This window comes from Esox lucius, chromosome 8 (genome assembly GCF_011004845.1).
Source record: "Esox lucius isolate fEsoLuc1 chromosome 8, fEsoLuc1.pri, whole genome shotgun sequence".
NCBI classification, from domain to species: domain Eukaryota; kingdom Metazoa; phylum Chordata; class Actinopteri; order Esociformes; family Esocidae; genus Esox; species Esox lucius.
In genome coordinates this window covers 38,340,002-38,361,106 of record NC_047576.1, presented here as the reverse complement: position 1 = coordinate 38,361,106, position 21,105 = coordinate 38,340,002, and the positions used below count along the sequence as shown (strand labels likewise).

Genomic DNA, 21,105 nt, shown 5'->3' with positions numbered 1-21,105 from the left:
CACCTACACTGACTTGTTAGGACAACCAGGCAATTTGCTGGGTCCACATCACACTGAATGCAATAACTGATTTTGGAACTTTCATCACTGATGCAAGACAAAGAAAACTGAAGACAATTAAACTAACTTGGAAACTAACTTCTTTCCTTACAATCTAAGATTTTCCTAAATAAACTGATGTGGTGATTTCATATGTAAGGAGGTTTGTTCCTCGCAAGACTGGTGGGAAACTCTATACGATGACAATACCAATATTGGATGATGCTTAATATTGGATGATGCTCATTGTGATGATGCTTAATGATCTACATTATGATGGCTATCATGGTATGTTTGGACAGTGAATTGTTCCCTATTATAGGTGGTCCCTGTCAAAGGTAGATGTTTTCCCTATTTTAAAGGTAGAAATCTGTCACAGGTACAATAGGATATGCATAAGTCATTTGTATGATATTGTTGCATGGATCATGATACGGACCAGGGGGGTTTGATTGTTCAACGGACATTGGGGACATGTTTTAATCATGATGTCATGTTGAGTCTGATTTTCTGCTAAACGCCGTTAGCACTGATAATAACCTATTGATGTCATAATGTTTCTTGACCTTTATAATCTTAGCTGGGGACAGGATTAATGACTGTCATACATTGAGTTATGTGTTGGAGTGGGGAGTGTCAATTGTCTTGGTTAAATTCATTTAAATTCAACTTTTGTTGTTTCATTTTAGTCATTTGTAACATAAGTGTATGGGCCTTTTCTTTTCCTTAGGATTTGAATTGTACTTGTAATGTTTTATCAAACATGTAATGTTCTTCTTTTAATGTTTGATAGGGGGGAGTGTGGAATCTGAGTATTAACAATTACAATATGAATGTACATTTCATTGGAAGTGAATGTGCCTAGATAATGAGAACAACAGAAACCTTTCTGTTTAGATTATCTCTCTGTAGGTTGTGCTCTAATGACATGAATGTTTTGATGGCCATATGGCATGGGGGTTGACTTCTAAAGACATGGTCTTAGTTAGAAACACCATTAATGTGTAGGCTAGCTGGTAACCAACATTACAGTGAGAAGGTAATGGAATGTTCACCGTATGACATCTGTGCTGCAATTTTCCAATAAACGTGAGCAAACTTCTCCCTCGATTTGATACGGGTTCTACATTATTTGACCACTATATGAAACCGCAGATTTCTAACACGTGGAAGGAGTTGGTGGTGGTACCTATTAGGAAGCCTGGGAAGGATCCAACAAGACCTTCCAACTATAGGCCGATAGCACTGACATCACATCTCTATAAAGTTACAGAACGGATGATTGTGGGGAGATTGGTGTTTTTCATGGAGAGCAAGGGGTTGGTGGCTCAGTATCAGAGTGGATTTAGGAAGGGAAGGGGTACTATGGACCATGTTCTATGTTTAGAGGCGGAGGTCAGGAAGGCACAGGTGAATGGGGAGGCAGTGGTGGCTGTCTTTTTTGACTTTGAGAAAGCATATGACGTTGTGGAAGGAGGGGCTGCTGATTAAGCTCGGAATCATGGGGGTTGGGGGTAGGACTTACAATTGGATTAGAGTCCGGTGCTGTTTTCGATAATGATTAATGATGTGTACTGTCGTGTTCAGCAGGGCGTAGGTAGGTCGCTGTATTCTGATGATGGGGCATTGTGGAAGAGGGGTAGAAATGTGACGTATCTTGTCAGGAAGGTTCAGGAAGCGTTGGGGGGCTGGAAGAGCTGTGTTGAGGACCATGTAATTAATTAATTAATTAATTAGATTGGTGGTGGACTATAGGTGTATAGCTTATGGGTCAGCTGCAGTGAGCACTCTGGAAAGGTTGGATAGAGTGCAGGCACAGGGGCTATGAGTTTGTAGTGGTGCATTTCAGACATCTCCGGTATCAGCGCTGCAGGTGGGGGTGGGGGAGATGCCATTACACTTGAGGAGAGGCAATTGTTGATTAATTACTGGGTTACTTTTGCAGGGAGATGGGGGTTTGCACCCTACAAAAGAGATGTTGTTGGGGAGCTGGGAACACAGTGGTAGGGAGATCATGAGCTTTGGGTGGGTGGGGGATTCCCTGGCCAGAGAGGTATGTTTCGGAGGGTGAAAATTTAGTCCTACAGTGGATTTGACATTGAGACCCCCTTGGGTGCCTTTGCCTCCAGTGGTGGATCTTGGAATATTGGAGATGGTGCGAGAGGATCGGTTGGGCCTATGCTTTGCCAAGGTGTTTAAGAGACGCCTGGAGGGTGGGTACCTAGAGTGTGTATTGGTATTCATGGATGGTTCAAAGGACCCAGGGACGGGTCGGACGGGGGCAGCTTTTGTTACTGGGTTATTATCACTTGGCAGTTTACACGGCTGAGCTTCTGGTAGTGCAGTTTGCATTGAGGTGGGTGGAGGACACGAAGCCAGATAGGGTGGTTATTTGCTCTGATTCATGTGAGGTGTTGATTAGTTTGCAGTCTTTCAAGTCCACTAGGTGGCAAGACATTTTAAACAGGGTGTTGGAAGCACAGGATAGAGTAAGATGGGATGCAGTTCTCATTCATTTGGGTTCCGGGCTCATGCTGGGGTGGCTGGAAACGAAGCAGTTGATAAATTAGCAAAACAGGCCCTGGTGAGGGGGGTGGTGGACGTGGTGGTGTCCTTGTGCAGGCAGAGGCTAAGGTGGTGGTGAGGAAGGTGTGGCAGGACCAGTGGAATCTGGACACCAAAGGAAGGCACTTGTTCCAGATACAGGGTGAGATTGGGGATGGAAGGAGGGTAGTTAGGAGTAGGACGGAGAAAAGGATTTTGACTAGATTGAGGGTGGGGCAATGTGGATTGCATGGCACGCAACACATGATAGGGAAGCATCCGACTGGGTTGTGTGACTACTGTGGGGAAGTGGAGACGGTGGATCACGTACTGAGGCAGTGCAGACACTTTGAGAGGGAAAGATTGCAACAGGGTCTGAGGGCAGAGGGGGTGCATGTGTTGAGTCTAGAATCTATGTTGGGGAGGGGGTGTTTGGGTGCAGTGGTTAGGTGTCTGTGTTCCTTAGAGAAACTGGGTTGGCAGGAAGAATTTAGGTCCTCCCTGAAGCTCCTTTACAGTAGGTGGATGCCAACCGCCGTTAAACCCCACAGAAGAAGAAGAGAGGAAATGCATCTCCATTGTTCTACCAGACTGGGCAACATCAACATTTCCAGTCCGTTTAAGTTGTAGGCTTGCTACATTAATAGGTAGAACAGGCTATTGTGCATGGAACTATGTTTGAGTGGACGCACGTGAAAGCGCAACAGTATGTTGACTTAACAACCTAGCCCGGATATATTTGCCTAATAATTGTTTATATGTGAGCATTTTTCATTTCGGATAAGAAAAGGTTCAATAGTTAGTAGCTAGTGTTGTGGAAATTCTTGAACTGATGTATTCTTGGTCGTCCTATACATGTATGAATGAGTTACTAGTAAAAGATGCCGAGAGGGGTCTGGTGTTTGCCTGGGGAGGCATCCTTGACCGGCACCAGTGGATTAGATGGTTACTCGTAAATCTGTATAACCCTTTAGTGTCTCTGTTGATTATCCAGACATTGTGTCTCCTCAGGAGTTGAGAAGGATAAGGTGGGGGGACAGCCCGCCCTTTGGTTAAATGTTACACAAGACAGATGGGCAACAACTTACTACACCCCTTTTTGTATGTGATATATACTGTTGAATGAGCTATATTGAGTTAGAGACTCCTCGGACGATTATGTTTGTAAGCGGTTGACGCGTCTCTATTATTTGCAAATGATATTAAAATGGTGCCTAGAGAATTTTGTCTCTGTTTCTTACTCCTTTAAGAGTGTCGATCGATGGAATTACCATCACAATTGCCAACCAACCCAATGGCACTGGCTAGCCGAGCTAGCTGCCTTTATAACAAGGAGGATACCTGGAAAAAGCTACGGTAAATTGTTTTGTGCCTTGTAACAGTTAAATAACTAGCTATTTAGTGTTCTATTGTCTGTTTAGGAAGTCCAGATGACCTAAACAGGTGGCTGGAGTGGAGTAGAGTGGTGACAGACAGCAGTGGAAGTCATGATCACATACCACATGTATCTCATCCTCAGTGAGTTAATCTATAACAGATGATACAAGTGGCCTAGATACTCCCTATTTGTTAAGCCTACTATTATTTGGATAGGTAGGAAGTGGAGGTGCCAGAATCATTGTGGATTGTCTAGTTTATCATAGGCAGCATAATATTAAGTAATATTAATATGTTAGTTGTGTCCCAATTCTTTACCCTTTTTCCCAAAACAAACTGCTCTTGTACACTTCCTTGCATTCATTTTGCTCACCGCTAATCTTTTTATATAAAAAGGGGAAAAACACTTCTTTATTTTATTATTTGCTCCATACCAGCCATTGTGCATCTATTTGGCATTCAAACTCTCTGAACACTATCAGACGTGAGTGGGACAGCTAAATAACGCCATTGCAGTGCAGGCAACCCCAGAAAATTCTCCATCAGACACCTTCCTGTATTTCAGGTGCTCCTGGACAAGCTGCCCTCCATGAGTTATTGTGTCCTGATTCATCACCCTGTCAAAGTGTGGACTAGTTTTGATAGACAGGAAATTGACATTTTCCTTTGTTATGACAAGTCTAGTCAAAATTACTGCATATTGCGACATGCTGTTCATGTGAACAGTGAAACATTATTAGGTTTTACATTGACCCTCTGTTCTAGGTTTCCACTTCCATTGTACCCTTTAAAATAATTTGTGTTCTTTGATCACATGTGGCTGTGGAAATACTCAGCAGCAGGAGGAACTTTGTTTCCAATATTATTATGTATATTATATTTCTAACTGTATTGCTGAGGAAGGGGTGGACAGAATTATCTGTTATCACTGAACTGTGTCGAATGGACAATTCCTTTTGTTACAATCCCTTAGTAACAAGTTCAACAAGGTTTGCTGCAAATGTAATTACTATACAGACATTTTCAGCTCTTAAGGTTCTTCCAATGTAATGCTTTTTTTAATTAGATGACTGCTTATATTTGTTTTATGTTGTCTATTTGTTATTCTTAAATAACTTTTATTCGTTCATTCGTATGTATCAGCTTTCTAGCCAGCTTCATCTTAGCCTGTTAGATATCTAACATAGGTACACGAGATGACTGTTCAGTGAATACAATCGACATGTCTAATATATGGAATTTGATTAAGCAACTTCATAGTATGCATAGAGTATCAAATAATCTATTTGCAATTTGTACCAGAAAACACGATTGAGTATATATTTTTTACTCGCAGAAACCCAAATAAAATTCCATACACGATAGCATGTCTACTTATTAATGTAACACGCCTACAGTGTAAACAATGTTAACGAACTGGAGCTGTTGATGTTGTCCAGTCTGGTTGGCCAATGGAGATGGATTTCCTCTCTTAAACCCGGCCACCGTGAAATTTGTGTCAAAAACTTGCAATCGCAAAACAGAAATCGAGAGCAAAATTCAGGGTAATGTAACCAAAGATAGAAAATAACTGCAGCCAAAGACAATTATTTTAATGCAATCACATTATCAAGAAAAAATATTTCCTCTCAAATAATTATTTGCATTCATTTTTAATAAATTTGTTTTCACATTTCAAAGGATTTTATTTGAGATGCCTGTATATGTATATGTATGTTTGATCAACACACGTTTTAGTTGATGTTTTGCTTTCAATATTAATTATTTTGTTTGCAATACTAATGCTTTTGTTTGTTCTTGTTGAAACAAAAGTAACTCCATATGGTTGCGGCACAAAAAACGAAAGAAAAAAACGTGCTCCCTGGTACACAGATAATACTTGCACTCAAGCAAGCCTTCAGAAAATTGGAGCAAAAGTGAAACTAAACTAATCCCGCCATCAAGTTGGAAGTATTCAGACTAGCCTGGATGACAGTACACTACAATACCGAAAAGCACTCAAATTTGCTCGATTAGCTTATTTCTCCAACCTGATTGAGGTGAACAAAAACACGAGGAAAAGTATAACTGTTGTGGACATCACTATCCTCTTGCAATAGGACCAGCTGGATGGCAAAAAGAGTGCAAGTAGTATCTCAAAAGTAATTTAAATAAACAAATAACTATTCAGCGTGACAAAAGAGTTGAAAAAAAAGCTTTGAGTGTGGAAAAGAAAGATTAAATTCTGGCTTTACTGGTAGAGGGAAACAGTGAAATGCTGAAACACCAATAATGATAATAATAATAACTAATGATAACAAAAATTATAGTGTTTCACCAGTGAACTACTGAAACACTAATAATAATAATAATGAACCGGAACAAACAAAATAGGGTTTCATCAGTGAAACCCTAATGAACCAGAAAACAAATACAATAGGGTTTCACTATTGAACTGCTGGAACCCTAATAATGAACCAGAACAAAGACACTAGGGTTTCACCAGTGAACTGCTGAAACCCTAATAATGAACCAGAAGAAACACAATAGGGTTTCACTAGGTGAACTGCTGAAACCCTAATAATGAACTGCTAAAACCCTAATAATAATAATAATAAAAAAACTAACAATTACTAGAGGGCTCCACAGCTTCACTGCTTGGACCGCTAGAAACATAATGTATTATTAAATTTTTTAAATTGTATTTCAGTTGTATATCCAGTTTTTTTACTGGGCCCTAGGCCTTCTGGGGTCATTGGCGGTGTAGGGATATTTTCATAAAATGTTATTTCACATTAACCTGATGAAGAGTAGACAGAACGTCTCATGTGATCACTTGCATATTAATTGAGTGTTAATTGATAAAACATTTAACCAGGGCTCATATTATTTTCCCAAACAGTTTAATGGTTAAGAGAGAGTGATGAACTATTGTTCCCATGGTCAGTACAATGAGTGGTTGTTGTTATCTCATATTGAGGACAGAAGGACCTGTAGCTTGTCCTTGACTGTCTTGGCAAAATCTTGGGAGGATGAGTGAGCCCATAGATAAGGAAATCTTTCCATTTCAAAGAATATGCTGTCATGATGAGTAGTGGCTGGGGGAGCGAATCCCAGAGGGTTGTGAAAAACATGATGGAAAATTCAAGAAGGATCCATCCAGAAATTAGCATAATGGGAGGACCTAATATCATTGTATAACCATACTGTATAAAAATGTGCGTTTAAGGTTTGGAAGTCGGTTGTTCTGCAGACCAACATGGCTTGGTTGCTCTGCAGATCAGCACGGCTTTATGACGTCAATAAAGTCTACTTTTGGATTCGAAGGCTCCTGAGTCTTTGCATCTTTTATTGTCTGGAAATCTGAAGTGTTTTCCACGACAGCGGCTGCCTACCTTGCCTAATGGTAGCGACCGTCACTGCAAACAAGCATCAGTTTAATATTCAAAATGATGTCATCTCATGTGTTAAATGCCAGACCACTGATTTAATTATCAGAAACTAAGAAATTTAATATCAAATATTATTTGAATCACTTTGCAAGACTGTAAATGACGAACTACCCAGTTTTGGAGTAGTTTGAAGCTCAATTTCCCTGCTTTTAAGAGGAGATGGATATTACCCACCAAAGGCTTCAAGCTAATAATAATAATATGCTACCTCAAATGTCTTTCGTACTGTATGTAGACACAATGGTTTGAATGTGTTTGTCTGACTCTGGGTTTGTAGGGAATTATCCCAAATCCTTTAAGATGGTTGTGGAAAACAAACTTGAGTGTTAAATAGCGCTCATAGACATAATTGAGAAATTGCTTTGGCGTCCTTGACAACCCCATTGTAGCTGGGATAGAGATGTACTTACATTTAACAATGACTTTCACAGTCTTGGTGTCAGGAGAGGCGATGTCATTCATTGCACTGCATTCATAGTCCCCTGTTTGGTCCCGCGTGATACCAGTGATGTTTAGATATTCTCCACTGTCAAACTTCCTTGCTAATAAGAGGAGAAAGAAAAGGTCATATTCAGGAAAATAAGGTATACAATGCTATTCAATTGGCTATACACAGGAAATGTTTTATAAAAATGAAAAGCAGTTGTAGTGTTCATTTTGAAAGTTGTCACATATCAGATCAGTTGATCAGATCAATTGGTGTTTTTGTAGCACTTTTTTATACCGCACAAAATATAATACAGCCATTAAATTGGTTTACTTAGTGACCTAGGATGGCCCAGCAGTCAAAGACGCTGCCTCCGGTGCACATTAAAGCTGGCTGGTATGGGGATATCATCGTCTTTTGATGATGAGGGAGAAAATCAACAAATAACAGACTATACAAAGAAGTTCAAAAGTGCCCTTTTCAGCATTTTCCATTTAAAATATAATAACCCTTCCATACAATCAGTTAACTATAAAAAAAACAGTCAGGACTGACACTATCCCCAGTGCCATAGTTGCAAGTAAAACGTAGAAGGCCGGAAAATTCATAGGCATTTACTATCTTTAAAGTGTGTGAGGTGAAGGCCAATGTCAAGCTTTGTTTGGGTTCATGTTGCCAACACTGAACGCACCAGAAACTAAAATATACGGAAAAGAGCCTCTCAGAGTGGCAGTGTCTCTCAGAAGTCAAGATGGGCAGAGGATCATCAATTCCCCCAATGCTGCGGTGAAAAATAATGGAGCAATATCAGAAAGGAGTTTCTCAGAGAAAAATTGCAAAGAGTTTGAAGTTATCATCATCTTCAGTGCATAATATCATCCTAAAATTCAGAGAATCTGGAACAATCTTTGTGCGTAAGGGTCAAGGTCGGAAAACCATACTGGATGCCTGTGATCTTCGGGCCCTCAGACGGCACTGCATCACATACAGCAGTGGTTCTCAACCAGTGGGGCCCGCGGTGGGGACTTTTGTGTCAAAAGCGACTAGCGACAAATCTAGTGACATGTATATAGCAAAAAAGTCTCCCAAAGAGAAACGGTATCTCTCTCTCCCCCGCCTCTGCCTGCTGCGCTGTGGACATGTGTGCGTGTGTGTGTGAGAGACAGCCTGGTCAGCGAGGTTGTCAAGCCCGCAGGGCACTCTTGGAGTTTAACTCCAAAAAAAACAGTTAACCACAGGTTCCCGTTGATCTTAAGAATGGACATGTGTTGTGATATAAACAAACGAACCGTCAATGGTGAAATAAAAGCCTCTTATTAACGAGTGCGGTCTGAGAGACCTCCAGCTTACAGTGAGGCCTCTGCGCAGGACTGTCCAACCAACGAGCTAGCGGCCGGGGCAGGCACTAGCTGGCTGTCGCTTCACTTCATGGAGCTTCTCAATTCCGAAAACTTTGAAGCAAATTGTGAATTCCTAAAACGTTGTCAGAAGTGAATTTCGTGATTAATAAGATGGCGAAAAATGTTTTGTGGTGTTTGGAGACTCAAAAGCACGTATTACTCTGCAGTTACTGTGCTCAATGAGCAGCGGGTGCTGCCGTGAGCCCCTCCCCCATCCAAAAGCACTCACAGGCGGTCAGTCTCTCAGTAGCCTCGCGCAGCAGTGAGGACACTCACACCACTCCGCGTCCAGGCTGCAAATGAATTGTGCATGCGCATGGCCGCCGACGTTCCCGTCCTGGTTTACAGAGCGGGGTGTAAATGTAAATGTTTCTTCACTCACTCTCACACAAAAATAAATCACTCAAGTCTAGTCTCTTGCCAAGTTCGCTTGTGCCATCTCTCGCTAGTCTAGTTGTTATCCATCAATATCAATTTACTTCAAAACCCAAACAGTCTTTTTAAAGACCTCCCACAAAGTATTTTTAAAGACTAATCCCACAAACAGTCTTTTTAAAGATTATCCCCATCTCGGCCATAGCCAGTAATTGTTTCTTAGCTCTTAGCTAACTACCCCTCTGCCTTTTTCACAGTGTTGCAACACACACACACACACACACTCACACATTCACTCACTCACTCACTCACTCACTCACTCACTCACTCACTCACTCACTCACTGACAAAGAACTACAATCATTAAGTCTTAAAATAAAATTTGCATTGCCCATAAAATCATTATTTTGTTCGTTGTATTAAAGATTGTGCCTTAGTCCCGATTGATTAGCCGCCGATACTAGTCTCTCAACATAGCCACACACACGCACACATCTTTACATCGTAGCCTAAACTTTATTGAAAACACAACCAATCCACATCCAAATTATTTTCAAAACCAAACAAAAATCGAGAGATTTCTAGTGAGGACCAACAAGGCAAACGACGCACCACCAGCTGCAAAAAAGCTTTGAAGGTACGATGAAGCATACTTGCAGTTTGGGTTTACAGTCACAGCTGATCTGAGACCTCAGTGTGTCGTGTGTGCCGAGGTGCTGGCAAACGACAGCATGAAGCCCTGCAAACTAAAAAGGCACCTTGAAACAAAGCATGCTGGCATTAAGGATAAACCGGCTGAATATTTTAAAAGAAAGCTTGATGGCCTCCATCAGCAACAGGCAACAATTTCAGTTCACAGCACTGTGTCTAAACAGTGTTTGGAGGCATCGTATGTAGTGGCCAAAAGAATAGCTAAACTAGGTAAACCGCATACAATTGCAGAGACTAATTTTGCTGGCAGCGCAAGACGTGCAGAATAATGATAGGGGAGAGTGCAGCAGCCAGGTTCGGTGCAGTACCACTGTCCAATGACACAATCGCTAGGAGAATTTCAGACATGTCTAATGATATCAGAGAGCAACTGATAGAGTCCATAAAAAAGAGTTCTTACTATGTGCTGCAGCTGGACGAATCCACTGATATTGCTGGGCAGGCACAGCTCCTCACCCATGTCATCTGCGGGACAAGGCGATTGAGGAGGATGTCCTGTTTTGCCGGCCTCTTCAGTCGCACACTACAGGAGAAGCCATCTTCAATGTCCTTTTTTCTCAGTGATAATGGTTTGACTTGGGACCGATGCGTTGGCTTATGCACGGATTGTGCGCGGGCAATGACGGGGCATGAGCGTGGCCTAGCTGCTCGCGTTCAGCAAGTAGCTCCACTTGTGAAATGGACACATTGCATAGTCCACCGCGAAGCACTAGCTGCTAAAAAAATGCCAGTTCTCTTTGACTTCGTGCTGAACCAATCCGTGAAAATGATAAATCTCATCAAATCACGGCCGCTAAACTCTCGTTTGTTTGGGGTCCTCTGCCAGGAGATGGGGTCAGGGCACCAACAGCTGCTTCTGCACACTGAAGTTTGCTGGCTCTCCAGGGGGCGGGTGTTACAACGATTGTATGAGCTGCGAGAGAAGGTGAAGTGTTTTTTGACAGAAATCAAATCAGATCTGGCAAAGCATCTGGATGACACTATGTGGCTTGCGTCTCTGTCCTATTTGGTTGATATATTTGACCGCTTGAATGGCCTCAACCTGTCTTTGCAAGGCCGCGAAACTCATATTCAGACAGAGGGGACGGCTTCACACAAAAACTTGACCTCTGCCATGGCCGCATCAGTCAAAGGGAACTGCGACATGTTCCCCAGCCTTGCAGACTTTATCACTGATGCAGGCACGTCACACAATTTCTCCTCTCTATTTCAGTCAGCGTCTGAGCACCTGTCAGCAATGAGAGAACAATTTGCGACGTACTTTAAAGAGGATTATCGCTCTTTTGCGTGGGTTCAGAGCAAATGAGTTGTCAATTTATATGCAGGAACAGCTTATTGAGCTGAAGAGTGACAGTAGGCTGAAGGAACTCTTTACCTCCTGCCCTCTTTCGTTATTCTGGGCAGCATTGATGCAGGAATACCCTCAACTCTGTGATTTTGCCTTGAAGATTCTCCTCCCTTTCGTGTCAACATATTTGTATGAGGCAGGATTCTCAAAAATGACTGCACTCAAAACGAAATACTGCAATCGGGCACAAATCGAGGATGATTTGAGGCTATGTTTATCGGACATTGCGCCAAGAATTGAGGATTTTTGCAAGGCAAAGCAGACTCAGGTCTCACATTAACATCGCCTACCTGCAAGCTTCTGTAAAAAATGCCGATGATATGCCTATTATTAGGCCTAGTAATAATAACAATAATAGAGCATACATTCATATCAGAGGTCTGGTGCCAATTCCCAATTATAGCAATAGCCTAGTAATGATAATAGGCCTACTGATGATGATGATAATACCAACAATTAAGCATGTAACCTCATAATTATATAGCAATAGCCTAGTAATGATAATAGGCCTACTACTACTCATAATAATAATAATAATAATAATAATAATGCTTGCAAGCTCACATTAGAAGTCTGGTGCAAGTGCCAATTATAACAATAGCCTAGTAGTGATAATAGGCCTACCTACCGCTACTGATGATGATGATGATGATAATAATAATGTGTGGGCCTAAAAATAATAGCCTAGGGGGCTATTTATCTATCTATCTATGCAAGGTGGTGTAGTGGGGGTGGCACCGGGAAGGGGGGGCCCAGCTTTGGGGGGGCCCAGCTTGCAAAAGGTTGAGAACCCCTGACATGCAGGAATGATACTATAATGGAAATCACAACATGGGCTCAGGAATAACTTCCAGAAAACATTGCCAGTGAACACAATCCACCGTGCCATTCGCTGTTGCCGGCTAAAACTCTATAGGTCAAAAAAGAAGCTGTATCTAAACAGGATCCAGAAGCGCAGGCATTTTCTCTGGGCCAAGGATAATTTAAAATGGACTGTGGCAAAGTGGAAAAGTGTTCTGTGGTCAGACAAATCAAAATTTGAAGTTAATTTTGAAAAACTGGGACGCCATGTCATCTGGACTAAAGAGGACAAGGACAACCCAAGTTGTTATCAGCGCTCCGTTCAGAAGCCTGCATCTCTGATGGAATGGGGTTGCATGAGTGCGTGTGGCATGGGCTGCCTACACATCTGGAAAGGCACCATCAATGCTGACAGTTATATCCAAGTTCTAGAACAACATATGCTCCCATCCAGACGTTGTTTCTTTCAGGGAAGACTTTGCATTTTCCAACATGACAATGCCAGACCACATACTGCATCAATTACAATGTCATGGAAGAAGGATCATAGAAGAAGGATCCGGGTACTGAAATGGCCAGCCTGCAGTTCAGATCTTTCACCCATAGAAAACATTTGGCACATCATAAAGAGGAAGGTGCGACAAAGAAGACCTAAGACAGTTGAGCAACTAGAAGCCTGTATTAGACAAGAATGGGACAACATTCCTATTCATAAACTTGAGCAACTTGTCTCCTCAGTCCCCAGACGTTTGCAGTCTGTTATAAAAAGAGGAGGGGATGCCACACAGTGGTAAACATGGCCTTGTCCCAACTTTTTTGAGATGTGTTGATGCCATGAAATTGAAAGTCAAATTATTTTTCCCTTAAAGGGAAACATTTTCTCAGTTTAAACATTTGATATGTCATCTATGTTGTATTCTGAATAAAATATTGAAATTTGAAACTTCCACATCATGGCATTCTGTTTTTATTCATAATTGTACAGTGTCCCAACTTTTTTGGAATCGGGTTTGTATTTGTATGAGCGCAGATACATTTTAGGAAGGTTTCTCCAAAGTCTTTGGTCCAGACAATAAGCTAAAGAGCTCAGTTTTGTCCAAGCAGACACTCCTTGATTCCATTTCTTGCTGGAATATAGTGTTAGAACTAGGTGTTCTCTGCAAAATGTTAAGAAAAACCTGAAAGGTGGGTTATTTTACTAAACCTTATGCATAAGTGAATATTGCTTGGAAGAAGCAATTATATCGCCTTTTATCTAGATTTATCCTCGTGCAAACTGGTCAAAGTATGCATGTTATTGTTCCAACTTGCGCTAGCTAGCACGGTTATAGTTTCATGTTCGCTAGATGGCCATCAACGAGTCTCTGAAATGTGGCAATGCATCTAATGCAATAGATGCCCAGATGACGTTTTGATTGGTTTAGCTGTTTACTTTGTTTATTCTGTGTTCCGTAAAAAGGGCCCATCAACTTTAACCCCATTTGAAACTAAAGTCTGTGTTCATTCTTCCTGCATCGAGGGTTGGAGGTGACACTGCTTCAAACAGGTCAGTATAGTTAGTAATGACAATGTCGGATCCTAACGGAGTTATAAAACCCGACATACAACTCCCTGCCAATGGCGTTATGTTGCATAGGGCACACTAGGACCGCCAAATGTCTACAGGAATTAACGTTTCAGTTTGTAATTAAAATAAAACTGCCATTTTAAAAGCTACACCCTCCTCCTTACATGACTTTTCCTAAATAGGTGCATATTACATTGTTGCATTGTCAGAATTCTAAACTCACAAACAGAAAACTATTTAGATACTATTTACCCTGTTTTCCAGCTTACGGCACTTAACGTTGGTACCCAATGGTACCAGGTGCTAATCACCCCTCATTGAATGCATGATGTCAATGGATGAATGCGCAATACTCCCAGATGATTGATAGAGTCTTGGTTGAATATGAATGAACTTACAAATGAAAGACAAGATTTCCATGACCATTCAACATTTTAATTAGGATATTATTGAAACATAATACAAAAATGTCAACATATGTATCAGACTTCACTGTTTTTCAATAGGAGATTCAGCATTCTTGTGTAGGCTAATTCATCAAATGTGTATCTAAAATGTAAATCTAAATACTTATTCACCAAACAAAATACCAGACATTCTTTAGCATCCCCTATTACCAATTCAACAAACTTTTATTACACTATTACTGTTTTTATTAGGAGACAAGACAAAATCTCTGCTTACATTACTGAAGAGTAAGATTCAACAAATGTATTAGGCTAAATAATGATTTGCAAAACGAAGTACCAAGGATCACCAATTATCAATTCAACAAACTTATTACATCGTTACTTATTTTTCTGAATTGTAACATTCTACTGTGAGGTTCTGTTCCGTTTGGTTTTTGTTTGTGAACGCAGCCTGATTTGTTTAGTTTTTGCCTGTCCTTGTCCTTATTGTTTCCACATATGCCTTGTTTGCCCCCTCGTTGTGTCCCTATTTAAGTTCCTCCTGCCCCAGTGTTTCTTGTTGTTCATTGTTGTTTGCTGTAACCTGTTTGTTTATTTTGCTAAATAATTATTCACTAAATGAAATACCAACAATCACCAATTATCAATTCAGCAAACGTATTACACGTTACTGTTTTTCATCAATACAATCGACAAATATTTTTTTCGATATTTGCTTACTGCATTTTGTTATACTGTACTTGTAGTTGTTCAATGAAAATAATGTTACATCTAGTCCTCTAGCGCAACAGACTGCGCATGAAACAGCTATACAGAGTGCCCTTTGATCGCAACTCAATGTTGATTTCTCTAAGTAGTGATTCACTGTAGTGGCCTAAATCACTTTTTCCGTATCACTTACAAAACTATATCTATTTCTACAGAGGGTTTTTCAACTGGATGCAATGGAAAGACCCCATGAATATATCTACATGGATGAAGCTGGGTTTAATCTCACCAAAAGGCCGTAATGTGATTGGCCATCGGGCCATTGTTGGTGTTCCTGGGCAGCGTGGTGGCAATGTCACATTATGTGCTGCCATCTGCAATCATGGGGTTGTCCACCATCATGCCAACCTGGGGCCCTACAACAGTCACCAGCTCCTCATTTTCCTCAATCACATGCGAGATGCTCTGTTAGGGCAGCAGGATGAGCATCCCATGTATGTTGCTGTTTGGGACAATGTGAGTTTTCACAGAGCCCTCCAGGTTAGAGGTTCAATCTTTGCCTTCCACCGTACTCCCCTTTCCTAAACCCCATTGAGGAATTCTTCTCCTCATGGTCATGGAAGGTATATGAACGCCAACCTTACACCAGGGTAAATCTCCTGCAAGCCATGGGACTTGCCTGTGGTGACATAGGTGTGGAGACATGCCAAGCCTGGATACGGCATGCCAGGGGTTTTTCCCCCCATTGCCTGGCCAGACAAAATGTGGCCTGTGATGTGGATGAAGTCCTGGGGCCTGACCCAGTACGGAGACATGATGCTGTGGCTGAGTAATGCACTTATTTGTATATTTTTGTACTTTATTTTTACATGGGGTTACTGTACACAAGTGGCAAACGCATTAAGATTTCTGTTTGGTTTTACAAGTGCTACGTGTAAATGCACAAGATTTCTGTTTTGTCTTTTGGTACAAGTGCTAAATGCACAGTTTTGTTTTGTTTTGCAACATGCATTTAATCTACAGTGAACAATAAACATGTATTTTTCCAGCTTCATGTCCTGAGCATTGTGTTTTCTATTTTTCTACATAGTGTTTAGTGACTGTTTAGTAGTGTTTTTAATTTTGATTGACTCGGGGCACGATTTGACAACATAGTTCAGTTTTGAGCACAGATTGGACTGTTTTGAGATGAAAGTTTGGTTTTGCAAGAAGAGTCTGAGGTTTTGTGAATGTAGCTTGGAAATTGGATTTTGTGTTCACAGTTTAGAGAAAAGGAGAGCAGCTTTCAAGAAATGTGTCTTAGCAATCGAGAAACTGTAAAAGCTTTCTTTTTTTTTACAATACTAAACAGTCGATAGTATTGATAAGCTCATTCAACAACGAGACCAACTGCTGAGATCGCGAAAACAGGTTTGGGAATTGACAGAATATCTTGGCTTTCTTCCACGGACCATGGACCAAAAGGGACACCAAGTAGTGCGATTTCATTTTTCATGTTGAACACCTGGTCATTTGTCTCCGGTAAGAAAAATGTAATTGATTTGTAGTGTTTAATACTGTAACTGGAATTAGGAACTAAACAATCTAAAGTAAAGGGTTTTTAATAAAGCTCATGTTATGTACACTGTAAGAAATTGCTGTTAAAATACAGCCAATCTTTTACAGTGACCTACAGTTTAAACTGTATACAGTACTTTGATGTGAAGAACTTTGCTGTGAAGGAATTATTTCCATAAAGTACTTTGCTGTGAAGGAATTATTTGCCCCCCAACAGTCAGTGGAGAGTTAAAACAGATCACAACTGTAAATTGCAGTGCACCTCGGGAGTAAGGAGAAGTAACAAACCTTTTTAAGAGTTAATAGAAAAACATCTATTACCATCATGCAGCATTTCTACCTATGAAATGGTGAGTTTTATACTAACGTTATTTGACTCCTTCTTTGAGTAAGTACATTTATTTGGGTCACTCATCATGTAACTAGCAAATGTAAGCACACATCCATGTGGTATCTCAAAATTGCCCTACTTTTAGAGGAATATAGCTAAGTTGTATACAGTATTATTTTTGACTGATGATTTTTGAGTTTCTGAGTTCTTTAACACTAGGACCGCCAAGCCTTTCAAACGAACAATAACAGTCAGAGCTAAACGCCGTTTTTAGTAATTAGCATATGAATTGGCCCTATTAGCATACGGTACACATTCTCCTCTGCAGCATCACCATCCAGCCAGAGCATCAGTTTATCTACTGGGTTGTCATCAAACTTTATACAGTAGAATAGTCAAAAGAATTATGAAATACAGAATTTGTTTTAAATTGTGAATTAATTACAAGATACAATACAAGAATGTGTTTATTTTGAAGGTCTAATTATACGAAAAAACAACTAAAAATAGAATACACAGAACAATTATTTCTAAGAACACATGCTATAGTATTTTCATTTGTTTATTAGGCCCTACAAATGTAAAAAATGACAATTACACAGCCAATCTATAGGTGACATGAACTGTCTATAGTTGACATGAGTACGTTATCGAAAAACCAAGAGTTATTAGAAAAAGACAAGGTCCAATATGAAAAGGCACATTTTTGCAGGTCTTTCACAGGGGTTTCCAGTGGGGCTGTTGAGTCAATTTCAATGCCAATGCATAGTTCTAGTCTCCTAGATTACTGACATATAAGGTTTGTCTAGAATTGACATGATTAGTGATTGCTAAACAATGTCTGGTATTTCGTTTAGTGAATAATTACTTAGATTTATATTTTAGATTAAAATTTTATGATTTAGCCTGCACAAGAATGCTGAATATCATAGTAAAAATGGTAAAGTGCGATACATACGTTGAATTGTCAAGTAGCCTATACCGTTTGTATTAGGTTTCAATAATAGCCTAATTAAATTGTTGAATGGTCATGGAAATTGTTGTATCGTAGATTCCAAAGAGAAACTCATACACAACGGGAACTTCAGAATGGTCTCTCTTTATTAGGACTCATCTCTATAGCCAGCAATACACACACAAGCACCCACAAGCACACCCCCACGGCGTGTTCTTCTCTGCTTTTAACAGTGCTACAGCCCACAAACATGGTGCGCCACCGCCCCCTCCTGGCCAACTCCAATACCACCCTTAACATATAACATTACCCCTCCACTTAACTCAGAAGCAATCCTTCCCCCAAGGCCCCAAATCTTCAAAAACAACACTTAATTTCTCTTTTATATCCCAAAGAATGCTGGTGGTTTGCTCTCTCTTCCTGAACGTCGCAGACATCCAGAGGGTTCACTCTCGGGCACCTTTCTAGCTGAGGTTTGTGTCAATTCAGGCCTTCGTTGAGCACTGGGTGGCTCTGGCAATTGACTGCTTCTACCTCCAGATGCCAAACCTTCAGGCTCCCAATTCTCTACAGCTGGAATTGATTCCGGCATTTGCATATCAGCGTCCATTGACACAACATCAGCCTCCTCGGATCGAACCGCTTGAACGTCTTTAGTCAGCCTCACTATTTGTTGTCGACAGAATAACTGATTCACATGACGTCGCCCTACTTGGGCACTTCCTAGTGCTACTTTATAGGATACAGGTCCTGTGACATCCTGAATAACTCCCGGCACCCATTTTGGTCCATATCCAAAATTCCTAGTGTACACCAAATCTCCTACTTCAAAATAACGAGATTTTACATGTTGGTCGTGTTGCTCTTGTTGAACTTGTTGTTTCAATTCAATTTTTCTGGTGAAATCAGGGTGTATTTTGTCTAGGGTGCATCGCAATTTCCTCCCCATCATCATTTCTGCAGGCGACAATCCCGTGGTCGACTGGGGTGTAATATGATAACTGAACAAAGCTCTATGCAACTTGGTCTCCACAGTGGTCCCAGAACTTTTTTTCATAAGGTCTTTAAAAGTTTGAACTGCCCGCTCCGCAAGACCACTAGATGATGGATGATACGGAGCTGAAGTAACATGTGTAATTCCATTCTTAGACATAAATTCTTTGCTTGCTTCACATACAAAGCACTGACGGTTATCAGACACCATCATTTCCGGAATGCTATGAGTACTGAAACCCTTCCTTAGACACTCAAGAGTAGTCACTGAATTTACTGGATAAGCCTCAATCCACTTAGAATGGGCATCGACTAAAATTAAAAACATCTTCCCCAGGAGTGGACCAGCATAGTCCATATGCACTCTTTTCCATGGCTGTCGTGGCCACTCCCACGGATGGAGTGGGGCCCCCACAGGGGCTTTTCTCTGTTCTTGACACACAGTACAATCTTTTACTCTGGCCTCAATGTCACCATCTAGGTTTGGCCACCACAAGTAACTCCTGGCCAGGCCTTTCATCCTTGACATACCTGGGTGAGATTGATGCAGCTGCTTCAGCAACCCCAAACGTCCTTGCTCTGGAATGATGAGGCGAGCTCCCCACAGCACACACCCGTCTTGAACACTGACCTAGGGTCAAACTCAGTGGTATTACTGTGATCAGGCCAACCTTTGAGCACATACTCACAGACTCTAGAGAGGACAGGATCTCGAGATGTCCAATGCTTGATTTGTTCTGATGTCGTCAAAGGACTAAAATCACTGTTAAGACATAATCCTCATTTGATTCTCTCACTGGAATCTCTGGAACAGGAAGACAACTGAGGGCATCGGCATTTCCATTGTCCTTGCCAGCTCTGTAAGACATGACATACTCATAGGTCCCCAACATCACTGACCATCTCATAATTCTTCGAGAGACCATCTGTGGCACAGCGTTGAGTTCATTCCGTAAACTGAGTAAAGGTTTATGGTCAGTACAGATCACAAACTTATGGCCATACAGATATTTATGGAATTTCTTTACCCTGAACACTACAGCTAAACCCTCCTTCTCCAGTTGAGAGTAGTTTTTTTCTGCTACTGTAAGTGTTCGTGATACAAACCCAATCGGTCTCTCCAGCCCATCTGTCATTCGATGTGCTAACACGTCCCCCACACCGTATGTTGAGGCATCACAAGAAAGTACGAACTCCTTTTTCTCATCATAGTGGATTTACACCCGGTTAGACTGCAGTAGTTCCTTGGATTTTTCAAAAGCTTCCTCTTGTTCCTCTTTCCAGCACCAGGGGACTTCCTTCTTCAAAAGCAGGTGTAATGAAGCTGGCAGTGTTGAGAGGTTCGGCAGAAATCTGTTCCAAACAGTCCCAAATATGCTCTCAGCTCTGTTACTGATGTTGGTCTTGGAGCATCTTGAACTGCCTGGATTATTTCAGGAACTGGATGAATACCAGTGGCATCCACTTTATGTCCCAGGAAAATGACTTCCTTTTCCAAGAATTTACACTTCCCCCTTTTCAACCTCAAACCATACTCCTCCAGCCGCTGCAACACTTTATCCAGTGTCCTCAAATGCTTCTGATCATCTCGGCTTGTCAGCAAGATATCATCCAGATATACAGTGACCATCGGAATATTTTTCAGGACTCCTTCCATGGTCCTCTGGAAGATTGCTGGACTGCAACTCACTCCAAAAGGTAATCTGGTGTACCTGAACAACCCTTTATGTGTATTCACAGTCACATACGGCTGTGATGATTTATCCAACAGAATCTGTTGATATGCATGACTCATTTCTAATTTGCTGTATTTTTCACCTCCAGCTAAAACTGCAAACATGTCCTCCATCTGAGGAATGGGATACTGTTCCAATGACGACTCTCTATTAATGGTTACTCTGTAGTCTCCACAAAGCCTTACAGATCCATCAGGTTTCAAAACAGGCACCACAGGTGCTGCCCACTCAGAAAATTTCACAGGCTCTATAATACGATCCTTGATCAGCCGATCCAGTTCAGTTTCGACTTTCTCTCTCATAGCGAACGGCAGTGACCTTGATTTAAAAAAAATGAGGTTTTGCATTTACATGAATCTTAGCAGTGGCTCCTTTTAACGTTCCCAGTTCCTCTT

The 21,105-nt window shown here is 41.1% G+C and overlaps 1 protein-coding gene across 1 annotated transcript in view; it reads right to left on the bottom strand.

Moving 5' to 3' along the window:
- The window catches only part of adgrl4 (adhesion G protein-coupled receptor L4), a 522,719-nt gene that overhangs the window by 362,240 nt on the left and 139,374 nt on the right, over positions 1 to 21,105 (bottom strand). The window contains exon 4 of the mRNA XM_034293731.1: positions 7,802 to 7,933. Coding sequence (XP_034149622.1) covers positions 7,802 to 7,933 — 132 coding nt within the window. The remainder of the gene's footprint in view (positions 1 to 7,801; positions 7,934 to 21,105) is intronic.